The sequence below is a fragment of the Strigops habroptila genome, chromosome 8 (genome assembly GCF_004027225.2).
Source record: "Strigops habroptila isolate Jane chromosome 8, bStrHab1.2.pri, whole genome shotgun sequence".
Lineage (NCBI taxonomy): Eukaryota > Metazoa > Chordata > Aves > Psittaciformes > Psittacidae > Strigops > Strigops habroptila.
In genome coordinates this window covers 15,023,109-15,043,034 of record NC_044284.2, presented here as the reverse complement: position 1 = coordinate 15,043,034, position 19,926 = coordinate 15,023,109, and the positions used below count along the sequence as shown (strand labels likewise).

The 19,926-nt window shown below is 37.7% G+C and overlaps 1 protein-coding gene across 4 annotated transcripts in view; it reads right to left on the bottom strand.

Moving 5' to 3' along the window:
* The window catches only part of DENND1B (DENN domain containing 1B), a 161,026-nt gene that overhangs the window by 111,778 nt on the left and 29,322 nt on the right, over positions 1 to 19,926 (bottom strand). For all 4 annotated transcript variants that reach the window (XM_030494203.1, XM_030494200.1, XM_030494201.1 and 1 more), the window contains one exon: positions 8,109 to 8,152. In XM_030494203.1, coding sequence (XP_030350063.1) covers positions 8,109 to 8,152 — 44 coding nt within the window. The remainder of the gene's footprint in view (positions 1 to 8,108; positions 8,153 to 19,926) is intronic.

The following is a 19,926-nucleotide window of genomic DNA, read 5'->3' as shown; positions in this document are numbered from 1 at the left end:
ACAATCACCAGTAGCAATAGCTTTTCAGTACAAAATGCAGATATTATCAACAGTGTTGAAAAATGGAAGAGAGATGAAACAACTCGAAGACCAAAGAGGGACAGGGAAGAAGCAAACAAGCGTAACTTTAAAGTGCTTACATATCCCTTGTATTACCAGGTGCAGACGGATGACTATCGCATAATATAAAACACAATGGAAGTACAATTAGATGTATTCTTTCTCAAGGAGACACACAATGTGCATTCACTTTGCCTATGGCTCATCCTGCCTAGACCTGACTCCCTGCTACAGCTTCGTTGCTAGAGGTTACTCTGAAACAATTTCAGGTGGATGTTTCTACATGTGAGCATCCGTCAGCCACTTCAGCACAAAGTCAATCAGCTTAGCTTAGACCTCTGATACAGCATAAGCCAACTTTAAGCAGCTAAGAGGAAAGGGAGGCAGCTTCCACCACCAAGCCAGACAGCACAAGCAGCTACAGCCAGGAAGATTTTCAGCTGCTTCACTTTGATCCAGAAGAACGAAACTACCCATGCTCAGGGAAGAAACTCTCAAATCTAACCCAAGTTTTCACCACACTTGCTGAAAATCAATAAAAATCCTGTTCCTACATCAGGATTTCTGTATAAATTGAAAGAGGTCTTCCCTCTTCCTGACTTTACCTGAAAATTCAAGAGCTGATGCACCGAGTTTGCATTGGCCCAGTATGTTTTCTCTAATAGTGGTCATTAATAACGACTGAAGGACAAGGACAGAGATAAATATGTAATGTAACGTCGGAGACAGGTTATTTCTCAGATGTGGATCTTTTGTTACTGATTTTTATTAATGATTGCAGACAGAAACTGACACACAAAACCATGAAACTCAACACCTCTGCTTAGGGAAGAAGCAGAGCCTACCAGCCAAAGTAGTCCACAATGCCTTCAAAACTTATACAGAACTAATGAGTATCAGAAATAATTATATTCTGACGGATTCATGCATTTTCCTTCCTGATCACCTGCATGGAGCTGCTTCACTTTCACTTATTCCTCCTCCAAGATCCCAAACCATGTAGTCTGGACCACTCCAGCTGCAGCCCACTGATCACCCTTGCCTTGCTCTTGTTGCTGGCAAAGTCCTCTGCCTGCTCCAGTTCCTGATCTCAATCCCATCAGGTCTCAATCTTTGGCACCAGAGTGCCCTGGTTCTGTGATTTCATTGTACTTGGATTATGACATTTGATCCCAGACCATTTCCTAATATAAATAATATGTAAAAGAAAGTTATATTTCAAAAAATATAAACAGATTGTTTGAAGTGACACTTCAAATACCTGTACCAGTAACAGTGAACCAATGTGCCTCAAATGCTCTCCCAGCTCTGCAGAAAACTATAATCAAAAAAGGCAGAACAAGAGCCAAGAACCAAATACAGGGTTCAGGAATGTTACACCCAGTATCAAACATAAAAAAAGCCTGAACTAGTTCAGATATTTCTCAAAGACCAGCAGTAATCTCGAGAGACAAAAGCTGAAATGCTGAAAATGCTAAAGTAAACCAGGCAACATATTGAAGGCTAAAGAGGATGGGGGGGGTACTAAGAAAGTAGATGGGAAAGTATAAGGTAGCACGGAATAATAAATTCGGTGACATCAGAATGGAATATTCTGAGGGCAGTTGAGGACAATCAACAACAACATCACACGTGACAATTTGGCAATCTTTCTGGAAGACATTCCAAATGATTGTCATCACTGTTTCAGCCATCAGTTAATTTTTTCTTCTTCAGTTTGGCACATTGCTGAAGGCTGTAGGAATAAGCCAAATCACTAACAGTTATTTTTGATAGGCTGATACAGAATATCTGAGGGACAGTCAAATATTAATACTGTACTTATTTGAGCAGAGAAAAAGAACATTTCTACAAAATGTAGTCCCCCAATATCACAGCTGTATGATTAAAAAAAATGGCTAACATATGCATACAGTCTATTAAAATGCACATAATTTATTTGACTCAAAATGAAAACATATCTAACAAGTAATTCCATTCATCTGGCCCTTTTTCACCCAGCCTTAAGATATACAAATGCATGCCTTTTCACCAGAACACAGCAGCTGGGAATGAAAAGGAAAGCATTCAAATGATCATTTTCACATCATATTCCATCGTCTTTTCACCAGCTTCTCCCCAGTCTTTCTTTGAGTCCCATTCTGTTACAAGAGAGCTGCTTTTAGATCAATTCATATTTCCATAATCCACACTGCTGTTTCTCCTTCTCCTCCCCAGGGTGGACTAACCCCTGCATCCAGAACTATGGCTTACAACTGTCATTAAAACCTGTAACAATAACAAGATAACAAAAGAGCTGGTAGAGATGAAGCTAGCCAGTACCATATGCTGATCAAGTTCAACATTTTTAACTTAAAAGCTCTGTAAAACAAAACCACCACAATCCTGGAAAAAAAGCATACTTGATGTTGCCACCTGTCCTCAAAATTTCAAGGAAGTTCCAAGTTTTCAGTATTGGGCTTTTATGATTTTAAAATAAAAGTCTCAAAGATTTATTCTGTCTCTGTTGGAATGAATTAAAAAAGAGAAGCTGCGTCTTGGAATATTTACATCTCGAATGATGTAAGGGTCTCGGTGATTCTGGGTGTTCCCAGAACGTCTAGGTGGGCCGTTATTTCACAGAACATCTATCAGGACTGGACCAATTTCTTTTTGTTCACAGAACATAGTTAGCAACTATAAATACACCTCTGAATGTTTTTCTGCCCGTCATCTATCAGCTGTGATTCGCATAGACAGAAAGCATTACTGCCTTACACACAATCGTCTTCAATAAAAACAATACTTCAAACATGAAGTGTCAGGAAATCACACGAAACTATCTTAACCTTATAAAGCATACTTGCAGTGCCCAAAGTTGCCATCCTCTCAGCTGGGTTCATTGTTTTCCTCAAAGTTAACACAAGGATTCAAGTTCCAAAATATCCTTAAACTAAACAATAACGTGTAACGTTTAGACAAAAATGCTTCTGAAAATTAGCAGTCTCATTTGATTGATTCCTCCTTTCATGTACCAATGTACCCAAATACTAATCAAACTTACTAATACAAAAGCAACAAAATCCTCAAATCCTTTTTACAATTCACTATAAAAACAAAACCACCAAAGCAAACACCTATCTAGTTTGCATAAACATTTGAAACATCTATTTAATGGCTCATCAGAATAAAAGAACAAAGCCATCAAATGGAGATGCATCCCCTAACAGCATGCCCGCAGCCTTGAAAGGAGTGTAAACAGTCTCTTACCTCCTGGGTTCCTGCTGCTCTCTTAGGAGAGCACAGAGAAACACAAAATCATGACAACTGGCTTCCACACACTAGTTTGACCCAGACAACTTTAGCTTGCTTCTTGAGATATAATTTTTTTTTAATAAAATTTGTGCTATTATTTAAGTATTTTAAAAATAATATAATCTCTTTCATACTGACCTCATTTATACAAATCACTGCCACAATCCATGTAATTAAATATTCCATCCTCCAAAAACTGAGTACTTGGATTCCAATCAGACATTCTCTCAAGCCAGGCTTAACTTTCTATAGTTAATACATACATCAAAAGTAAAGCATGCAATTAGTGCTTCGCTGAGGGAAGGCTAACATGTTAGTACTTCATAGGATTGATCCTTTAACTGATGTTTGCATGCATGCATGTACCTCTTTATGGTTTTATATATACAAATATTTTCACCTGAACCTGACAGATTTACATGTATAATATCAGGCTTTAGTAGTTGGGTTGCTACAGGATAAGGAGTAAGATTTATTGCTCACAATTCAGTGGTGACTTTTGCATAATATGATAGATAAAAATAAAACCCAGATGTTATGATATAAAATACAAAATAACAACACAAAGGGTGTTGCAGTAACTTCATAGCAAACAGTAGAGGTTCCTCACATGGGATGCCATATCCCTTACTGGTTACTCACCTGCACTGTTTGGAGAAAGCCTAACATGAAAGAGCAGATTTAGCCTGCTTGCCTTTGAAAGCAGAGTGCGAGAGAAGGTAGGATGAAATCTGTAGCAAAACTAACAATCTAATGCAGTCTCAATTCCTTTTTAACCTGCACCTTCAGCCAACAACCCCTTGTCATATTTCATATTGCTGAAATGTCTTCCTGGAAGACTATCTCCCGCCATATTAGCTATTTGTATTGTCTTTCTGGCGAGATGGTTTTCACCAGCAGAACAACGGGAGAAATTATTATGTGATTAGAAGGGAGAAGAATAACTATTCAATGGATCAGTTTTTCTATATGCCATATACCCTGGGACCTACTGGAGATGGAAATCACTTTGGGCCAATGAGCAGTGAGATTAAAAAGCAACTCAGTTCTCACACAGCTAAAAATAATATCCAGAGTAGTTGTAATTACTTTGTAAGAAATGCTAGACTTCACATGCTTCAAAGTTTAAGACAACACAGAAAGCAGCACTGCCTCTGACAGAGACACTTACACCTGCTATCGGCACTGTGCTCTCGTCCCTCCCTGTGCTAACACTACCCCTTTTCTGAGGAATGTTTTGACCCAATGAAGTTACTGGGAGCTTGAGTGGTTTTATTTCCAGAACACCAATGAACAGAGGCATACTGGAGGCATCTGGACACATGTGACACAAATTGGGCTTTGCCACCGACTCCGCTGCCATGAGGAGACAGCCAGCATCAGCAGATCTCAGTTCTACTGGGTGACACTCATTTCTGCAAAGATATATATTTGCTTTTTCAACAGTGATGAAGCATTTCATTTTGGAAGCAAAGGTGGCACTTTTCATTTGGGTTGCTCCTCTAAAGCACTTAAAAAATACTGGTTTTAAAACTACTGGATTTTTTTCCAGATATCACAGCATTATTACTCCCTCTGTATAGACTTCCACTTGAAAACAAGCTTGCAAGGCTGAAATTAAACTCTAGTTTAACCAGTCTGAATAAACAAAATAGGAATTTCAAGATTAAAAACATACACATCTTATCATAAATATTTCATTGAGCACAAGGAGAGTTTTGAACATACCACAAGACAGAGCCTGTAGGCATATACATTCAAAATATATTTTAAATAATAAAAAATATTCCATTAGATGGCTAAAATCCATTCCTCATCCAAATGAGCTTGTGAGGATAACCATGGAAGAGCTATATATGCTCACTTTTTCCTATAGTGATGAGATTACTCTGAACTTTTTCAACATTGTCAAACTGAGGTTAGTATCATTCATGCCAGCAAAAGAGTAAATTATAACCCTATGATGTCTCAAATGGATTAGTACTTTTAGCTTTTGGGATACTTTTTATTAAAGATTTTCTTTAAAATATTAATATGGTTCTTTCTTTGTACTTAGAATTCTGCCTGGCATGAGTTCATTAACTGGTAGTATTGAGAGTCACTAAAAAGTGAATTACTTCAACCATCACAAAACCAAACCCAAACAAAAACAACTTTCTGAAATACTCTGGCAAAGAGAAGTATTTTTGATTTCCTGCCTTGAAGTATTATTTATTTCTCTTTCCCCATTCTACATTTTAACCTTTTCCTTCTAATTCTGGCATCTGAAGAATGACCAGATAGAAAATAAGTGGTTTCCCTGCAGTCTCTGCAGATAAGAAAAACGACAATAGATCTTGAACAAATTCTTTTGTGTTACCAAAAAGTGCACCTTAGTATTTCCTTTACTTCATGGACTCTTTGTAAGTGGTTATGACAAATCACTAATCTTAGCTTTCTCCTGCTCATCTGTAGTTTCTACATGCCATCCAAAACAGATGGGATGTTTTGCAAAACAAGATTTTGCAAGGTCGATATTTAAGAATAAAAGAGACCAAAAGAAAAATACTGCCCAGCATAAAAGAAAATGGCAGGCCACAAGAACAAGAGAAGATTAGGGATGAGTAAGCATTGGAAAGTTGAGGCATACTGAGAGGACAAATGTGAGAAAGAGGAGGAATATATCAAAATGGCTTAGACAAGTTTTCCTTGCATTATGAAAGCAACAAAAAGGTGACATGATAAACTGTAGAAAAATTCAGGAAGTGAGGAAAATATTTTGCCCACTGTTATCACATCACTGTGCAAACAGACAGCCCTCAGATTTTAGGAAAGATGACTCTTTGGGATACATCCAAAAACTAACTCACACATTTTACATTTAAAATAGAAATGACTGGAAAATAGGATGGAGAACATTCTTTTTCTTTTTCATGTTTTTTTTCTTTTTTTTAGTGTTCTCCCCACAGACTTTCATTGAAATCAGCCTTGATAATTTTAGCAAGATCTCATTTTTTAAATTGAATGTGGTAGATAATCACGTCTCCAATCCAAACCTACCGATTTCAATATGCACACACACACATGTGCACAGAAGGTTTTTGCTGATCTCACTTGACTACTTGGCTCAGGGGGTTGCTATAGAAGCTGCTATATGTTCCGTTCAAATCCACTGGTTCTAATACGGAAATTTCCCTTGCAAGGATGAAGATTAAAACATACTGTTTTCCAGGAACACAAGCAATTTACCCGAAACACTTGATTCCCTACACTGCTGAGACACAATGTGCAGGCATAGGATTTTCAGAGCCCAAAGGCAGAGAGCAGCCCGAGGGCTCTGGTTTTTATAGATTAGGTACGTCTACTGAATCTTTGTATGATTCCCCTCCAGTCTTCAGTGGGCTTCATCTTCTAATCATTTTTCTACACCAGCTGTTCTTTGAGTAACCTTCGACTTACTGAATAAGCTCCCATTTTTCTTCATATATAATTTTGCTTCCCCCTTCCCCTCCCCTCCCTTTTTCAAGATCTTTTCTTAGGGAAAAGAAAAAGAACAAAACAAAGAAAAAAAAAAAAACTTAAATGACAATGAAGATGATCATTCTGCAGCCAGGAAAATTATCAAAACTTACTGGATGTCTAGCTAAGAACACATAACAGCACACTTCAGTCATGTACCATTTACCACTATCTTATAAGCTGCACGTTTCTGATTGATGCTATTCCCTAACCAGACATCCTACCTTCTATGTTTGTATATTTATTCCTTTCATCATGAATCACCTTATAGTTGTCTTTACAGAATCCTGGATTATTGATTTAAAAAAAAAAAATAAATAAATAAATAAAATCAACAATTTATCAAGATCTACTGCACAAAAATATTTCCAGATCATCCATTGTGATGATATTACCAACGTTTGCTCTTCTTTTGAGACTGATACTAAGTCAAAGAGAGACATTGAGTCAGAGATATTTATTCTATTTCATGGTTTTATGTGGGTTTGTTTATGAAAATAAAATTATTTCCATGGTAGAAACTCATCTAAAAGTTGCTGAAATAATAAAATTTTATCATTTCATTCAATTTTAATATTAATAACTTTAATAAAATAGTCCAGGGGGAAAAAAACACACTAATTAATAGCTTTGCTATCACTACAAATAGTGAAATAATCCATCAGTCCTGTATGTACAAACTTTCCTTTGAGGATTAATTACAGATAGAAACTAGGATTTTCATGCCTTCAAAATCAGCACATTTAGATCATTGTCTCTTACACGAGTCTGAGGATTACTGGGTTTTGATTTTTTTTCCCAAGCAAATAACTAGGGTGTTTCTAAAACACTATAAGTATATAAAATTTTACATTGTAAAGGATTAAAGGAACAGGACATACACATTCTGACATTAAAAGGACACGTGCAGCTCGTCAACTTTTTTTGTTCTGGTGGTTTTTGTTAGCACAATTTCTGACATCCGTGTTTGGCAAAGTTTTGTGGATCTATTTTCCACATTTTCAATCCTCCAAAAGAAAGAGCTTATAAAATGCTCCTTATCAAAAATAAGCTGATAGAGAACTAGTGTGATGATACACAGTGCTCTACAACTGCCATTGCATATTCCTGTCACAAAGGCATTCTAATCACCAAGCCACCAGTTGGGTGAAGACTTCCTCCTCGCTATCATTAGCATCTGCCTCTCCACAGCTGAATAGGAGAGCTTTTTTATTATTATTCTAACATAAAAAAAAGTTCAATCTCATGTTTCCAACCTGGTCTCCAAAGTCCTCCGGGAACTTCCACAGTACCACTGGATCTGTAAATAATTGACAGACAGCATTAATCAGAGGCAAAGGAACAGAGTATTACAGTCAAAGCACATTAATATTAAAAAGAAGGTCAGCTTAGCGTCAAGCTTTGAGGCAAGTGCAAAAACATATCTAAAAACTAAGGAAGATTATTAAAAAAACTTATCTCCTATTTGTGAAACTGTATGTTTATTGTTTTACATACACAGTAGGTTATAACATATTAAACTATCTTCATATTTGTCTTTCTTTTTAACCTTTGAGTACTTCATTTTTTTTAGGCACATGTTCAACTTCCACATTTTAATTTAATTAAGAAATAAAAAGATATAAAACCTCTTTCCATCCAAGGAAAAAATTATGTAGAATTATAAGGGGAAAACAAAGATCTCTATGAAGTACAGAAAAGTGTCATTTGTGATTTTAAAGATAGTACCAAAGTAAGCAGCACTCTCAAGGAAGAGTTTAGAAGAGCCAGCATGTTTGAATATTTTCTGTTCAGAGCCATTTAAAAAACAGCATTTCAATAATATCTTAAAAGGTTTCGTTAACATACTAGCTGTTAATTATCAAAATAATCAGTGTTGTTTAGGCTATGTATTAGTCTACAATTAACATTATTTCAGTCATCTAACACAATGACCTGAACCGTAACCTTTCAACAAAAACCGAATTATGCTCTTCATCTCCCCAAAGCTTTTAATCTCCTGTGACACAAAACCTTCCTGAGGTGCTACTGTTAAACTGTATCACAAACACCCACGAAGCTTCACAGCACTTCTATAGAACAGATTAGCAGCAGCATTTGTCCATGTGCTAAAAGTGAAATTACCCATCTTCCTGCAAGGGAGCCCAGGTCGGTGCCAAACCCTGGACTAGAGGGAGAGCTCTCCAATTTCTGCTTGTGCCCTAGCCAACATCAGGCAGAATCTCTCAATGCTGACCGTGTGGCTGACAACAGCTCCGGGTGCCAGAGAGCAGTAAAATGAATGGAGAAACACCCTGGTAAGCACCAGAGACACTGCCTGATGAGAAATGTAAGCTTTTGGCTACCACAGCCATTGCAGGGATTCCTGTCTTCTGAGGAGCCAAGATCTGGGAAAAGTATTTGGATTTCCACTTCCTCTTCTAATGCTGGCACTGTCTGATAAATCAGAAACTTCCTTCTTATTGCTACGTTTTACATCAGAACCAGAGGGTTCTCTACTTCTGGCAAAGTATAGAGGTTTCTACACTTCATCCTCCCACATATGTTTGCTGCTGCAAAGGAAGCTTTAGTGGAATGGAAATTAATGGTATTTTCATTCCCAGCTGCTGATTTCAAATCCTACTACTCAACACACAGCTGCTACACCCATGTTTGCCACTGGCCCACTCACAGGGAGCTGGAGACTGATGCCAGCATTCCTCCTTCACCTTGGGCCAGATGTTAAAACAACAGTGGAACACACATTTCAAATGTGTTGCAAAATTCAACTCTTCAATCAACTCAACCTAATTCAGACCTAATTTTCATCTAATTCAAATCTAAGATTTGAGATATAAATGTGGCCATTTGACTTTTCTCATTGGACAAGCACATTTTTTACTCCTAAGTCGGGGGAGGAAGTGATGGTGTCTGCATTTATTATTTATTAAAATGCATGTATTTTGCACAAGGAATCTTGTAAGTAAGATGCTCTGTTTATAAAAATATGAGTAAATAAATACAGATACTTAAAACAGACTTTCTTCCCCCATCTATTTTGTGTGTATTTAAATACATCTGTGTAATGATCAGATACATGAGGAATTTGAATATTTCAGTGCCTATTCTGTAAGGGATCTCTCATTTTTATCCCAATCTAGTATCATGGAATAAGAAAAGAAAGTAGTTACAGATCAACAGTGATCTCAGATAAATTCAAGCAGCAGCAAACATGGTAACAGATATCAAATACTCAATGGTAAGTATTTATCTGCTAAAAACCACTGGAAACTGTGCAGAATCCAAAAAATATTTTAAAAGAGCTTTCAAATCTAAGGACACATGTCTACAAACATTTCAAGCATAAGTTTCTCTGTAAACGAGCAATCCCATTGCACTCCCACTACCACCTGCTTGTCAGTGATCCTGCTCCATCATCTCTCTCCTGCTGGTGCAGACTCTTCCACAGCTACACATTGAACTAGATGAGGGAACTGACCAAGATCAAACCATCTGGAATTTTTCATGTCTTGTGTCAACTACATCAGCTCCCCCAAAGCCATTAGTTTTGCGCAAGAAGGAAAAAAAAAGTAAGAAAAAACGGGGAATGGGGAGCTGTGGTCAGAAGGAAGCAGGACTGCTTCACCCAGCAGCAATCCAGCCTTAAGCACTGGCTAGACCTCATGAAATACAAGCTGGTTGCCAGCTGCCTCTAGCTCCATTTCTTATCACCTATTTCTTGTTCTAAACTTCCTGAGTCCTGCTGTACCATTTATAGTTCTCCTATTGCAAAACTCGAGCGCTATTGCTGTGACCAGGCGTGCAGGCCACTCTGCAGTAAAGCCGGCTGACGGGGCATTGCCTCGCCGCGGAGGAGCAGGCTTGGCAAGCTCGCCTCTTCCGAGCAGTGAAACCAGGCAGATTGGTTTGGCAGATGTGAAGCACAGTTTCATGAGAACCATTTAGTATCTTGAGTGCTTAGCAACATAGTAACAAAATTATAGGGGCTTCTGACACTTTGTAAAACGTTCAATGTATAAACGTCTAGAACAGAAAGGACATGTAATTTCTTTCTTTCATTGTTCTCAGTGGAAGTGCAACTGCCAGGCTCCAAAAAAGGAAGCAGATCGCAACAGCAAAACCTCCAAGTAGAATTTTAAAAGGTCACAATCAGAAGGAAAGAACAATCTCAGAATTAAGCAAAACTTGGCCCTAGGTAACCTGGGGGTTGGGGCCAAAAAATGGGCAAAACATACACCTCACTGAGATGCCATAAAGCTGAATAGCATTTCACAGGAGCACCCTTAACCTACTGGCAACAAGACTAACAGCTCCAATAACTTCTTTTGGTGATCCTATATGTTGATAGATACAAACCCTGCAACTATAACTCAGTGTCATCCTCAGCTTGCTATCTTCACTTCATATTAGGACACTCTCGTACTACTCCGATCTCACTTGAAATTATACAAACAACTCTAAAGTAGATACCAGTTCACCCAGCTACAGGTATAACAACATCTATTTTCATATCAGGAAAAAATATTTGTATCATGAATCAATGTGATCTAAACAGGCAGAAAAATGCTCTTAATACTCCTTCATGAAAAGATTTTAAAAATATACCGAACTTAATTCAAGAAAAACATTCAGTGCTACATTCAGCAAAAATTACATGCTTCCAACACTGTCCAACTGCTTTGAGCTGGGTTTTCAGTTGTTATTACTGGCTTTTAACTGGTTATTTTAGGAGGTACTTGCCACACGTTTATTAACTAAGAAAATCTGATGTGACTTCTGCTTCAAAAAGAAAGGTTACTGTACTCTTTTTATGCCTTCACTTTCTGAAACCAAACCCTAACACCTAGATAAAGCCTTAGGATTTTATGATAATTATCCAAGTCAGGGATTGGGCTTTTTTCAAAAGATTGTTTGTTTCTACTTTTGGAGCTAGGCTCAAGCAGCATCTGACACATCTTTATGGCAACTTCTCACAAGTGCTGCAAAAGAAGAAACAAAAAGGTACTGATTTAGAAATAAAAAGAGAAAGTATAATCCGATTCTGCAACTTTATGCACTTTATCTTCAGATTTACAAAGACTGAATTTTCTTTTCCCTGAGGATTACTTTCCATATACCCCATTTGATCTGGAAACATTAGGTTGATTTTATGCTGATTTTATGGGTGAGAGGGTGAGAATCACTTAGAAATAGCTGGTGCTACAGACAGCTGAGGAACTACTGAGTTTCTCCTCATTTTCTTTTTCTAGCAGACTTTTTGGGAAAAACTCTTTGTACCAGTTTTAAGTAAATGTAGTAGTAAGAGGTAATTGTTAATTGCACACAAAAAAGAGTTTGTGCATTGCATGTGTAAACATATATATTGCTGCATGTATAAATATATATATATGCACATACAAGCTTCACTTCCTCTTATGCTTACTGCATCCAGGACAGACATTTCTTACAAAAGTACATCTTAGCGCATGCCAGTAATGCTTGAAAATTCCTTTGCTAAGTATCCTACAGCGTTGGAAAGTACATCTTCCAGGCGTGAATTTCACACTGCTGCGAAACTGCAGCTCATGCACATGTTGCTAGACATAACTTGTGACATTTGATTTATTTGACTACTTTTGCAACATTTGAGATCATCTAAGCCTGTCTATATACATTTTAAAAGAAAGGTTTTTATAATGAGATTCAGAAAGAACCAGTTAAGCCCATGAGGACCACAATTAGAATCAGATGAACCTCTTGGTACAAGTCAGAAGAGAGACAAGCATGGGCAAGTCTGTTGAGGGACCAAAACTTAGAGTACTGTGTACTTGATACAAAGAGAAAAGTGAGTCACCTGCAATGCTTAAAAACAAAAGTGTTCAAAACATTGCAACCTAGAACTGCTCCACAAGAAAAATACAGGCAAGTCTGATACATACTTATAGAAGAGGAAAACATATGCATATCCCTCAAGGTAATTCCTCTCCAAAAATCTATTTCCACCAAGGTACCTTCATAAAGCATGTCATCTGCGTTTAGAAAACACTTCTAACACATTTTAGCTTCTGTAACAAACCTAAAAAAATCTAAAAGTACTGTTTCTCATGACAGAATAGATTAGAGAAGTAGTTTGTTTGGAAAAATTAATAAATAAAGAGAAAGCTTTCCGAGTGGTAACTTTCCTAAAAATTCAGTAGTTAAATATACTCCAAAAATACTCTTCACAATCATTAAGCTTGCAGATTATAAATATCAGCCCAAAATACAACAGGATAAGCTAATTAATACACATTCAATTTGGGAATGGAACAGAAATTACAAACACATGCTGCAAAACGTCATCTCAGGTAGCTTTCTTGATAGCAACAGAGAGTAATTTCAGACAGAAAAACACAGCTAACGTAAAATGAAACGGATTAATTAAGTGGTCCAATACTCTGCCTGCAGAGAAAGAATCTTCATTCCTGTGGGTTTTATGGAGCAGGACAGACAAAAGACTGCCAAGCAGTGTTGGTCATGTCTTGGGGCAGAGGAATGGACTAGATGACTGCTCATTATCTCTCCAGCTATATTTTCTCCGGTGCTGTAAAGATATTCACTGGAAAAAAGCAGTCAGTAAGCAGGGGAAAGAAGAGACCGGGGCCAGGAGTTAAGGGGGTGGAGAAGAAACAGAGAGAGGAAAAAGGAAGGCGGCAAAGAAAAACACTGCAGACAGTTGTTCTTTCTTGCCTGGAAAAAAAAAGTTCCAGATTGGTTTTCTCACACGAACACAAGAATGCAATTAATAAAGCTGAAATGATATATTATTACCTCAGGGAACAGCTTTAGAAACACACGTTTATGCAATAAGCAGAATTTATTTTGTTAGAATCAGTAGTTTTCAGCAATAAAAAATTAGTTCTCTAAACCAAACTTATAATACTGCTATCGTTCAAAGGCAAAAACCTGCTACATACTTAAAATAATTTGACAGAAACCCACAACAGTAATTATAACAATGCTTTTGTATCACTATACTATTTTATTACTACCACAGTGATTCAGAAACAAAGTAGGAGATGAACCGTCATGTGCAACCCGAGAGTTTTCACAGATGAAATCATCTGATGAAAAAAACAGCATTCAAATAAAAAGATTACTTAGAGGAAAAAAAAAAAAAAATAAAAAAACCTACTTCTGTATATCATATTAAAATCTGCTTCTTAACAGTTTCATACATGAAGTGCCAGCAGCACAGTAGAACAGGAGGCACTGCTGTCAGGAAGATCTGAGCGTGACAGTGGTCTTCAGCTCCCAAGTTTGGGGGATCAAAGTGGAGCACCCGCCAGGAGCTGGAGGAAGAGCAAGATGCCGTGGAAAAGGGGGGAAGACATTTTCCAAGCATCAGTAATCAAAAGAAAGAACAAGGAAAAAATACATTGAAGCAACTTCATTAAAAAAAAAGTGAAAGTAAGGAACACTCGCTAACTTCTCTGGCACTAAAAACCTGTCAGATTAAAGACAACATGCAAATGAGGATGCCACTGCAGAAAATACTTGAAAGTACACTTTTATGCAAATCATGTAGGCCATGTATTTTTTTTGCTCTTCAAAGGGATACTGAAAGAAACTTCTACAGGACCGTTAGGTCTGTTCTTACTCTAACTACTCCACAGAAAGCTTACTGCAGAATGCAACCACACTCTTCACCTTCTCATTAAAGCAAAATAAAAATTATTTACAAAACTATGCCAAATCATAACAATCCAGGAACTTCAACTTCTTTACTCACACTTTACCCACTAATGCACCTTCCTAAATTGCCACCACAGTTTTGAACAGTTGCTACCAATGAACACAAGGCCAAAAAAAGGCTACACCAAAACATGTGTGTTCCCCTAGAAAGCCAACTACTGCAGCCAAAGAATGGTAATATTGAGTGCTTGACCACTGGCAATTTTAAGAGGTAAATACTGACACTTTACTACCATGGCAGTTACAGAAAAGCATTAACGAGCTTCAGGAATTACATTTGCCAGCTTTTCCTCCTATCTATTAACAGACTGAGATTCTTCTGGGTCTCTAACTTCAGCAGCACACTTGAGCAAGGTGCTGAATCTGGATTCAACTTTCAAAATAAGCCACAATGTGGCCACAACACAGGAGCCCAGCGTCTCCTGTCTCCTTTCCCTTCCCCACACCAGTGGCCTCTGCCTTGTCTTCAACTGATGGCAAAGCTTATACCCCATTTTGAAAAATTACTTGGACAGTGAAGGTACCCGACTCACACTGGTATTGGAGGAGATACTTGGAAAGCGTGACTTTCAACATTCTCCCTTGTAACTTTTCTCATACAGAGCAAAGTGTAACGTAAATGACAGCAGTGTTGACAGACACATGCCAAATACTACCAAAAAGATTTCAGTAGCCTGCCTCAGTTACAGTCACAGTAGCTGTCACCTCTAAGTCTTCATGGTTGCACATTTGTAGATTAGAACCATGATTTCTGTATCAGTGACTTTTCGGTTGGGTTCAGAAACATAATTACAAAAACTGAATCCTCATAGGTAAGATGAAAACATCTTCCTTCCACAAGGAAGCTTTTCTTAAGGAAACTGCTTTTAGCTGTAACTGTCGCTGAACTTACACTGGGCATATTTTCAAGGAAGCTGAAAAGAGTATGATAGTTTAAAATAATTTCTGTAGGACTTACACTTGAAAAAAATGACCTAAAGTACAAGTAACCGAAATTACTCATGGACTTACCAATTGGATAAGAATTTGACTGCATCTTTTCACAGATATGTAACTTACTAAATAGTTTCAGGATACCAGTGCTCACACCATGTCTGTGGAAATTCAGGATTTTGTTTCTAATACATGGGAAAACAAAGATACAGCCCACAACTGTGTCACTCAGTCTTTAAACAAAAACCACGCACCACATTCTTCTCAACTCCACACCAACAAAATCCGCATTTGAAGTCAGTGGGCCCAGCTCAGTTGGCTGCTCGCAACATCACAACATCAGGGCAACTCCACAGGTTTTACATGCAGGTCATTACTACCCCATCAAAGCATTAACAGCTCACGATTTGTATCAAAGTATGTGAATCTGACATGTTGAAAGCCACACAATAGATTTACGATTTTAAAGTTTACCACAGAATTATTTTCCAAGTACTTCTACTTTAACTTCTAACAGTTCCTCAAAGTACTCAGAAAATCAAGGATGTGAAAAGCACACAAATACTGAACTCCAACTAATCACATGCAAGGCTGAGCCTACCACGCTGTAGCAATACAGGGCTTTGCCCGTCAGCAGTACAGGTTTTGGACCCAACAGTTCCTCTGATCTTCCTGACTTCCCTTGCCTGTAATGCACTCAAACCAGGAAATAAGTACTTTTTCCCTTTTATGAACAAGTAGGTGGTTAAAACTTCTAGGTACAATTTGCCACCTCCTTCAGAGCTGCAGGTCAATCCCTTTTTGCCCAGGAATTTGTTACCACTGAAGGACAGAGCAGTAAGTCATTTCAGCTAAGTAGGAATGGAAAAGAAGGGTCCTTTTGGCTGCAATGCTATTAGCCATGCTTCAGGATAAAACCTTAATCAGGGTGAGAGTTCATTGCACAGATAGTACGCAGATAAAACGAGTATGTTCAGCCTTCATTTGGTCTCTTTGCAATATAAGCAGGAGTTTCGTTTACCTGCTAAGTTTTTAGAATGAGCTTGTAAAGTGTGGCAACAACTGTACGCCTTTTGGAGCCCCAATGTTTATTTATAACTTTTCTATTTTTAACTTTTAACCATGAGTGAATTACAGCTCATGAAAATTAGGATCTAAGAACTAAGGTAGCAAAATAACAAGCAAGTGAGAAAATTAGATGCCTTAAATCATTGCTAATGTTTGAGGAAGGCTTATGAAAAAAAATATTTCTGCCATCACTGGGTCTCTTGTTCAAGGAAGTTTAAACCAGACAGGCTGCAAGTGATCTAATGAAATGAACAATAATTGAAAACAATAAGACTAAGGTCATTCACCTTTGCAACCAAATACAAGTTTTACATCCTGCCCCATAAGGATGAAAAACTAACTCACTACACCCTCTTGCAAACAGACACATTGTACACCGTTTTGTTTTAAATGAAGGTACAGAACCTAAAGTTCTTGAAAAATACTGTGGGTTTCACAACATTTTCCTACGTTAGTGCTGAAAGATCGATTTTGAGAAAGATGTAGAAAAGTTCAAGTACATTATTACAATAATGTCGCAATACACACTAAGTAAATTAGGAAGAAGTAAACCTCCTGCATAGGCAAGCCAGTAGGACAGGGCCAGTCACTTGGCTTACCCATGTCAGTGATGTCTGACCAGAGACAAAAACCTTATCTCACCAGGTAAAACAACATACTCGCTTTGTGGAACTCACACAGACTGCATCTAGAAAAATGATAAAAGCTACTGGCACATGACAGAGGCTACATCTCAGCATTTTATGGATACCCGAGTTACAGCTTCATAATTCCCTTCAAGAAATACAAATCTGGTATCAGCTTGGACATATATGTGACCCTGTAAACCCTGTGACCCTGGTTGCAGGAAACACAAAATAATATTCAAGCCATTTTTCATAGACATTTTCCAAAAAGAATACAAAATGAAATCTTACATTACATTTTACATGCCTAAAAAAATAAAAATTAAATAAGTAAAAAATTTAACAAAAAGCTTAATGTTTCTGTAAACTTTTTTTCAAAGCAGAAGTTAGTCCAGACTTCTTGCTTCTTCTAAAAAAAAAAAAAATCAATGTTGCAGGGAAACTCCCTCTTGACCAGAGAAGATATAATGACTATCTATTTATATCGCTTCTTGCCTAAACAGTGGAGCAACATTCCTTCTACTTTCCTCTGGTGAGGACCACATCCTGGTCACAGCCCAACTTTTAATATTTGAGTGCAGGTCTTCCCTGTAAATTATGCTCCTTGCCTTAAATACTAGCTAGCACAAGCACTAAAATGTGATGATTCCACAACTAACACTTTTTTAGGCCAGAGCAATACTGGAATATTTAATACACTGGAATAATGGAATATGTAAGATTATCATGGAATGCACAATATCATTATCCAAATTACAAAGGTAATTGTGCTATATAGATAAGCTAGATATAAGGAAGACATTTTTTACAGTGAGGGTGGTGAAGTACTGGAACAGGTTGCCCAGATTGGTGGTAGATGCTCCACCCCTGGAAACATTCATGGTCAGGTTAGACAGGGTTCTGAGCAATATGATCAGTTGAAGGATGACTCATTGCAGGGGGTTGGACTATATGACCTTTAAAGGTTCCTTTCAACCCAAAACATTATATGACATACATATTTGGTACATCAGTAGACAAATGCCACTTTCAAACATCCTCCACTAATATTGTCCACAGCCAAATGCTTTAGACTAACTGCTCCCAAACAGGGAAAGTATCCCCAAAACCTAAGCATATAAAATTTATCATGTGGAAAACACAAAGGTAGAAAAATATTCTGTAGTCATAGTTGTGTTTCTTTCCTTCCATCCTTGCTTCCTACCCTGCTCACTACTGTGAGCAAAACTGAAACTGGAGCTGGAAACATGGCAAATCGCACGCTGGCCTATGTTTCATTTCCTCTTCCCAGAGGCCCTGCCTTCCCCAAACACAGGGGAAAAGGAAGGTAAACTCAAAGAGCAGCTCTTTGCAGGTGCAGGAACCAAGGGTAGCGGTAACCTTAAAGGTATGAAAACTACTGCCTTAGATACTGACTTCATATTCAAGCACTTGTGTTTTGTAGGAGGAGGGAGACTCGTTCTTGAAACGAGCCATCTCTGATATTTAAGGAGTTTCCAGCAGCAGTGAAAGCACCATCACCTGTACTACTGAACATCATTCAGGATCCAGTACTCATCTTGTACCATGATACAGACTCCATCCATGTCTTCTGAATGCAAAATACGTACAGGAATCATGAGCTTTTCATCCGCCCGGGTGAACACTAATCTAGAATACATCTGTACTAACGCAGAAGACCTTCATGAAAACATACACAAGAAAAACCAGACCAAGAGGGCTTCTTGCCCAGCCCTCAGCCTGTATCCTCCCCTCTGTTAGCTCAGACCTACCTCTCCGGGGCTTAGTGAGCTCTGCAGAGCCAATCCCACTGACACTGTCACTGCAACCAAGGACAGCTACAGGGAGAGGGATTAGAGTCTCTGTTCATTGTTTTATTCTAGACTATGACATTTCAGCTACTACAGATACTACTGTATCATATATTCACCCCATCTATGAGTACACTATGAAATTAAGCTGGGGACTGTGTAGTGATACTCAACTTATATGTGAAAGAGAATGAACACAGTTGTTCATTACAAACACATAGTTTCAAACTCTCTGTCTTTATCTTGGTTTTATTCTCCCATTACAATTAACGTTGTCTATATGAAATTCAAACCTTTCATGTTTTGCTTGCTAGCTGTGGTAGAAAGAAATGGAAGTAGAACAGCACTGACAACTGGGACCTGGCCTGGCTGTTTCCTACTCCTTAGAACATCTACAGCACCACAACTGAAACATCTGACTATGTAAGCTTTAATTATAACAGACAACATGTCATAATTTTATATATATAATCTGCTACAAATTAAATCAATCATAAACATTCTCAGTTACACAAAGCTGTAAAACTAACAACCATGTTGATTAGCCATAGCCTACATATATGGTTTGCTATATGTGCAAACAGTTCACAGGCCTAAAATAATTAAAATATTTTTAAAATATATATATTTTCTAACCTATTCTGATTCAGTGATCATTTTTATATTGGTTTTTCATGACACATTAAACCAAAATAAAGATGAAAGAACACTGATCAATAAGCACAAATCTTTTTTTGCCTTTGCTTTCCATCTAATACCAAATCCATTTTAATAACACTGGGGGGGGGGAAATAAACTCATCAGTCACCTGATGGAGTAATTCAAAACTTAACCAAACAGGGCTAATGGGTGAGAATTGAATTGAAAACACCTTGACAAAGAAAGCAATTTCTTTTCTTCGCACTCCTCTGAAGCTGTGGGTG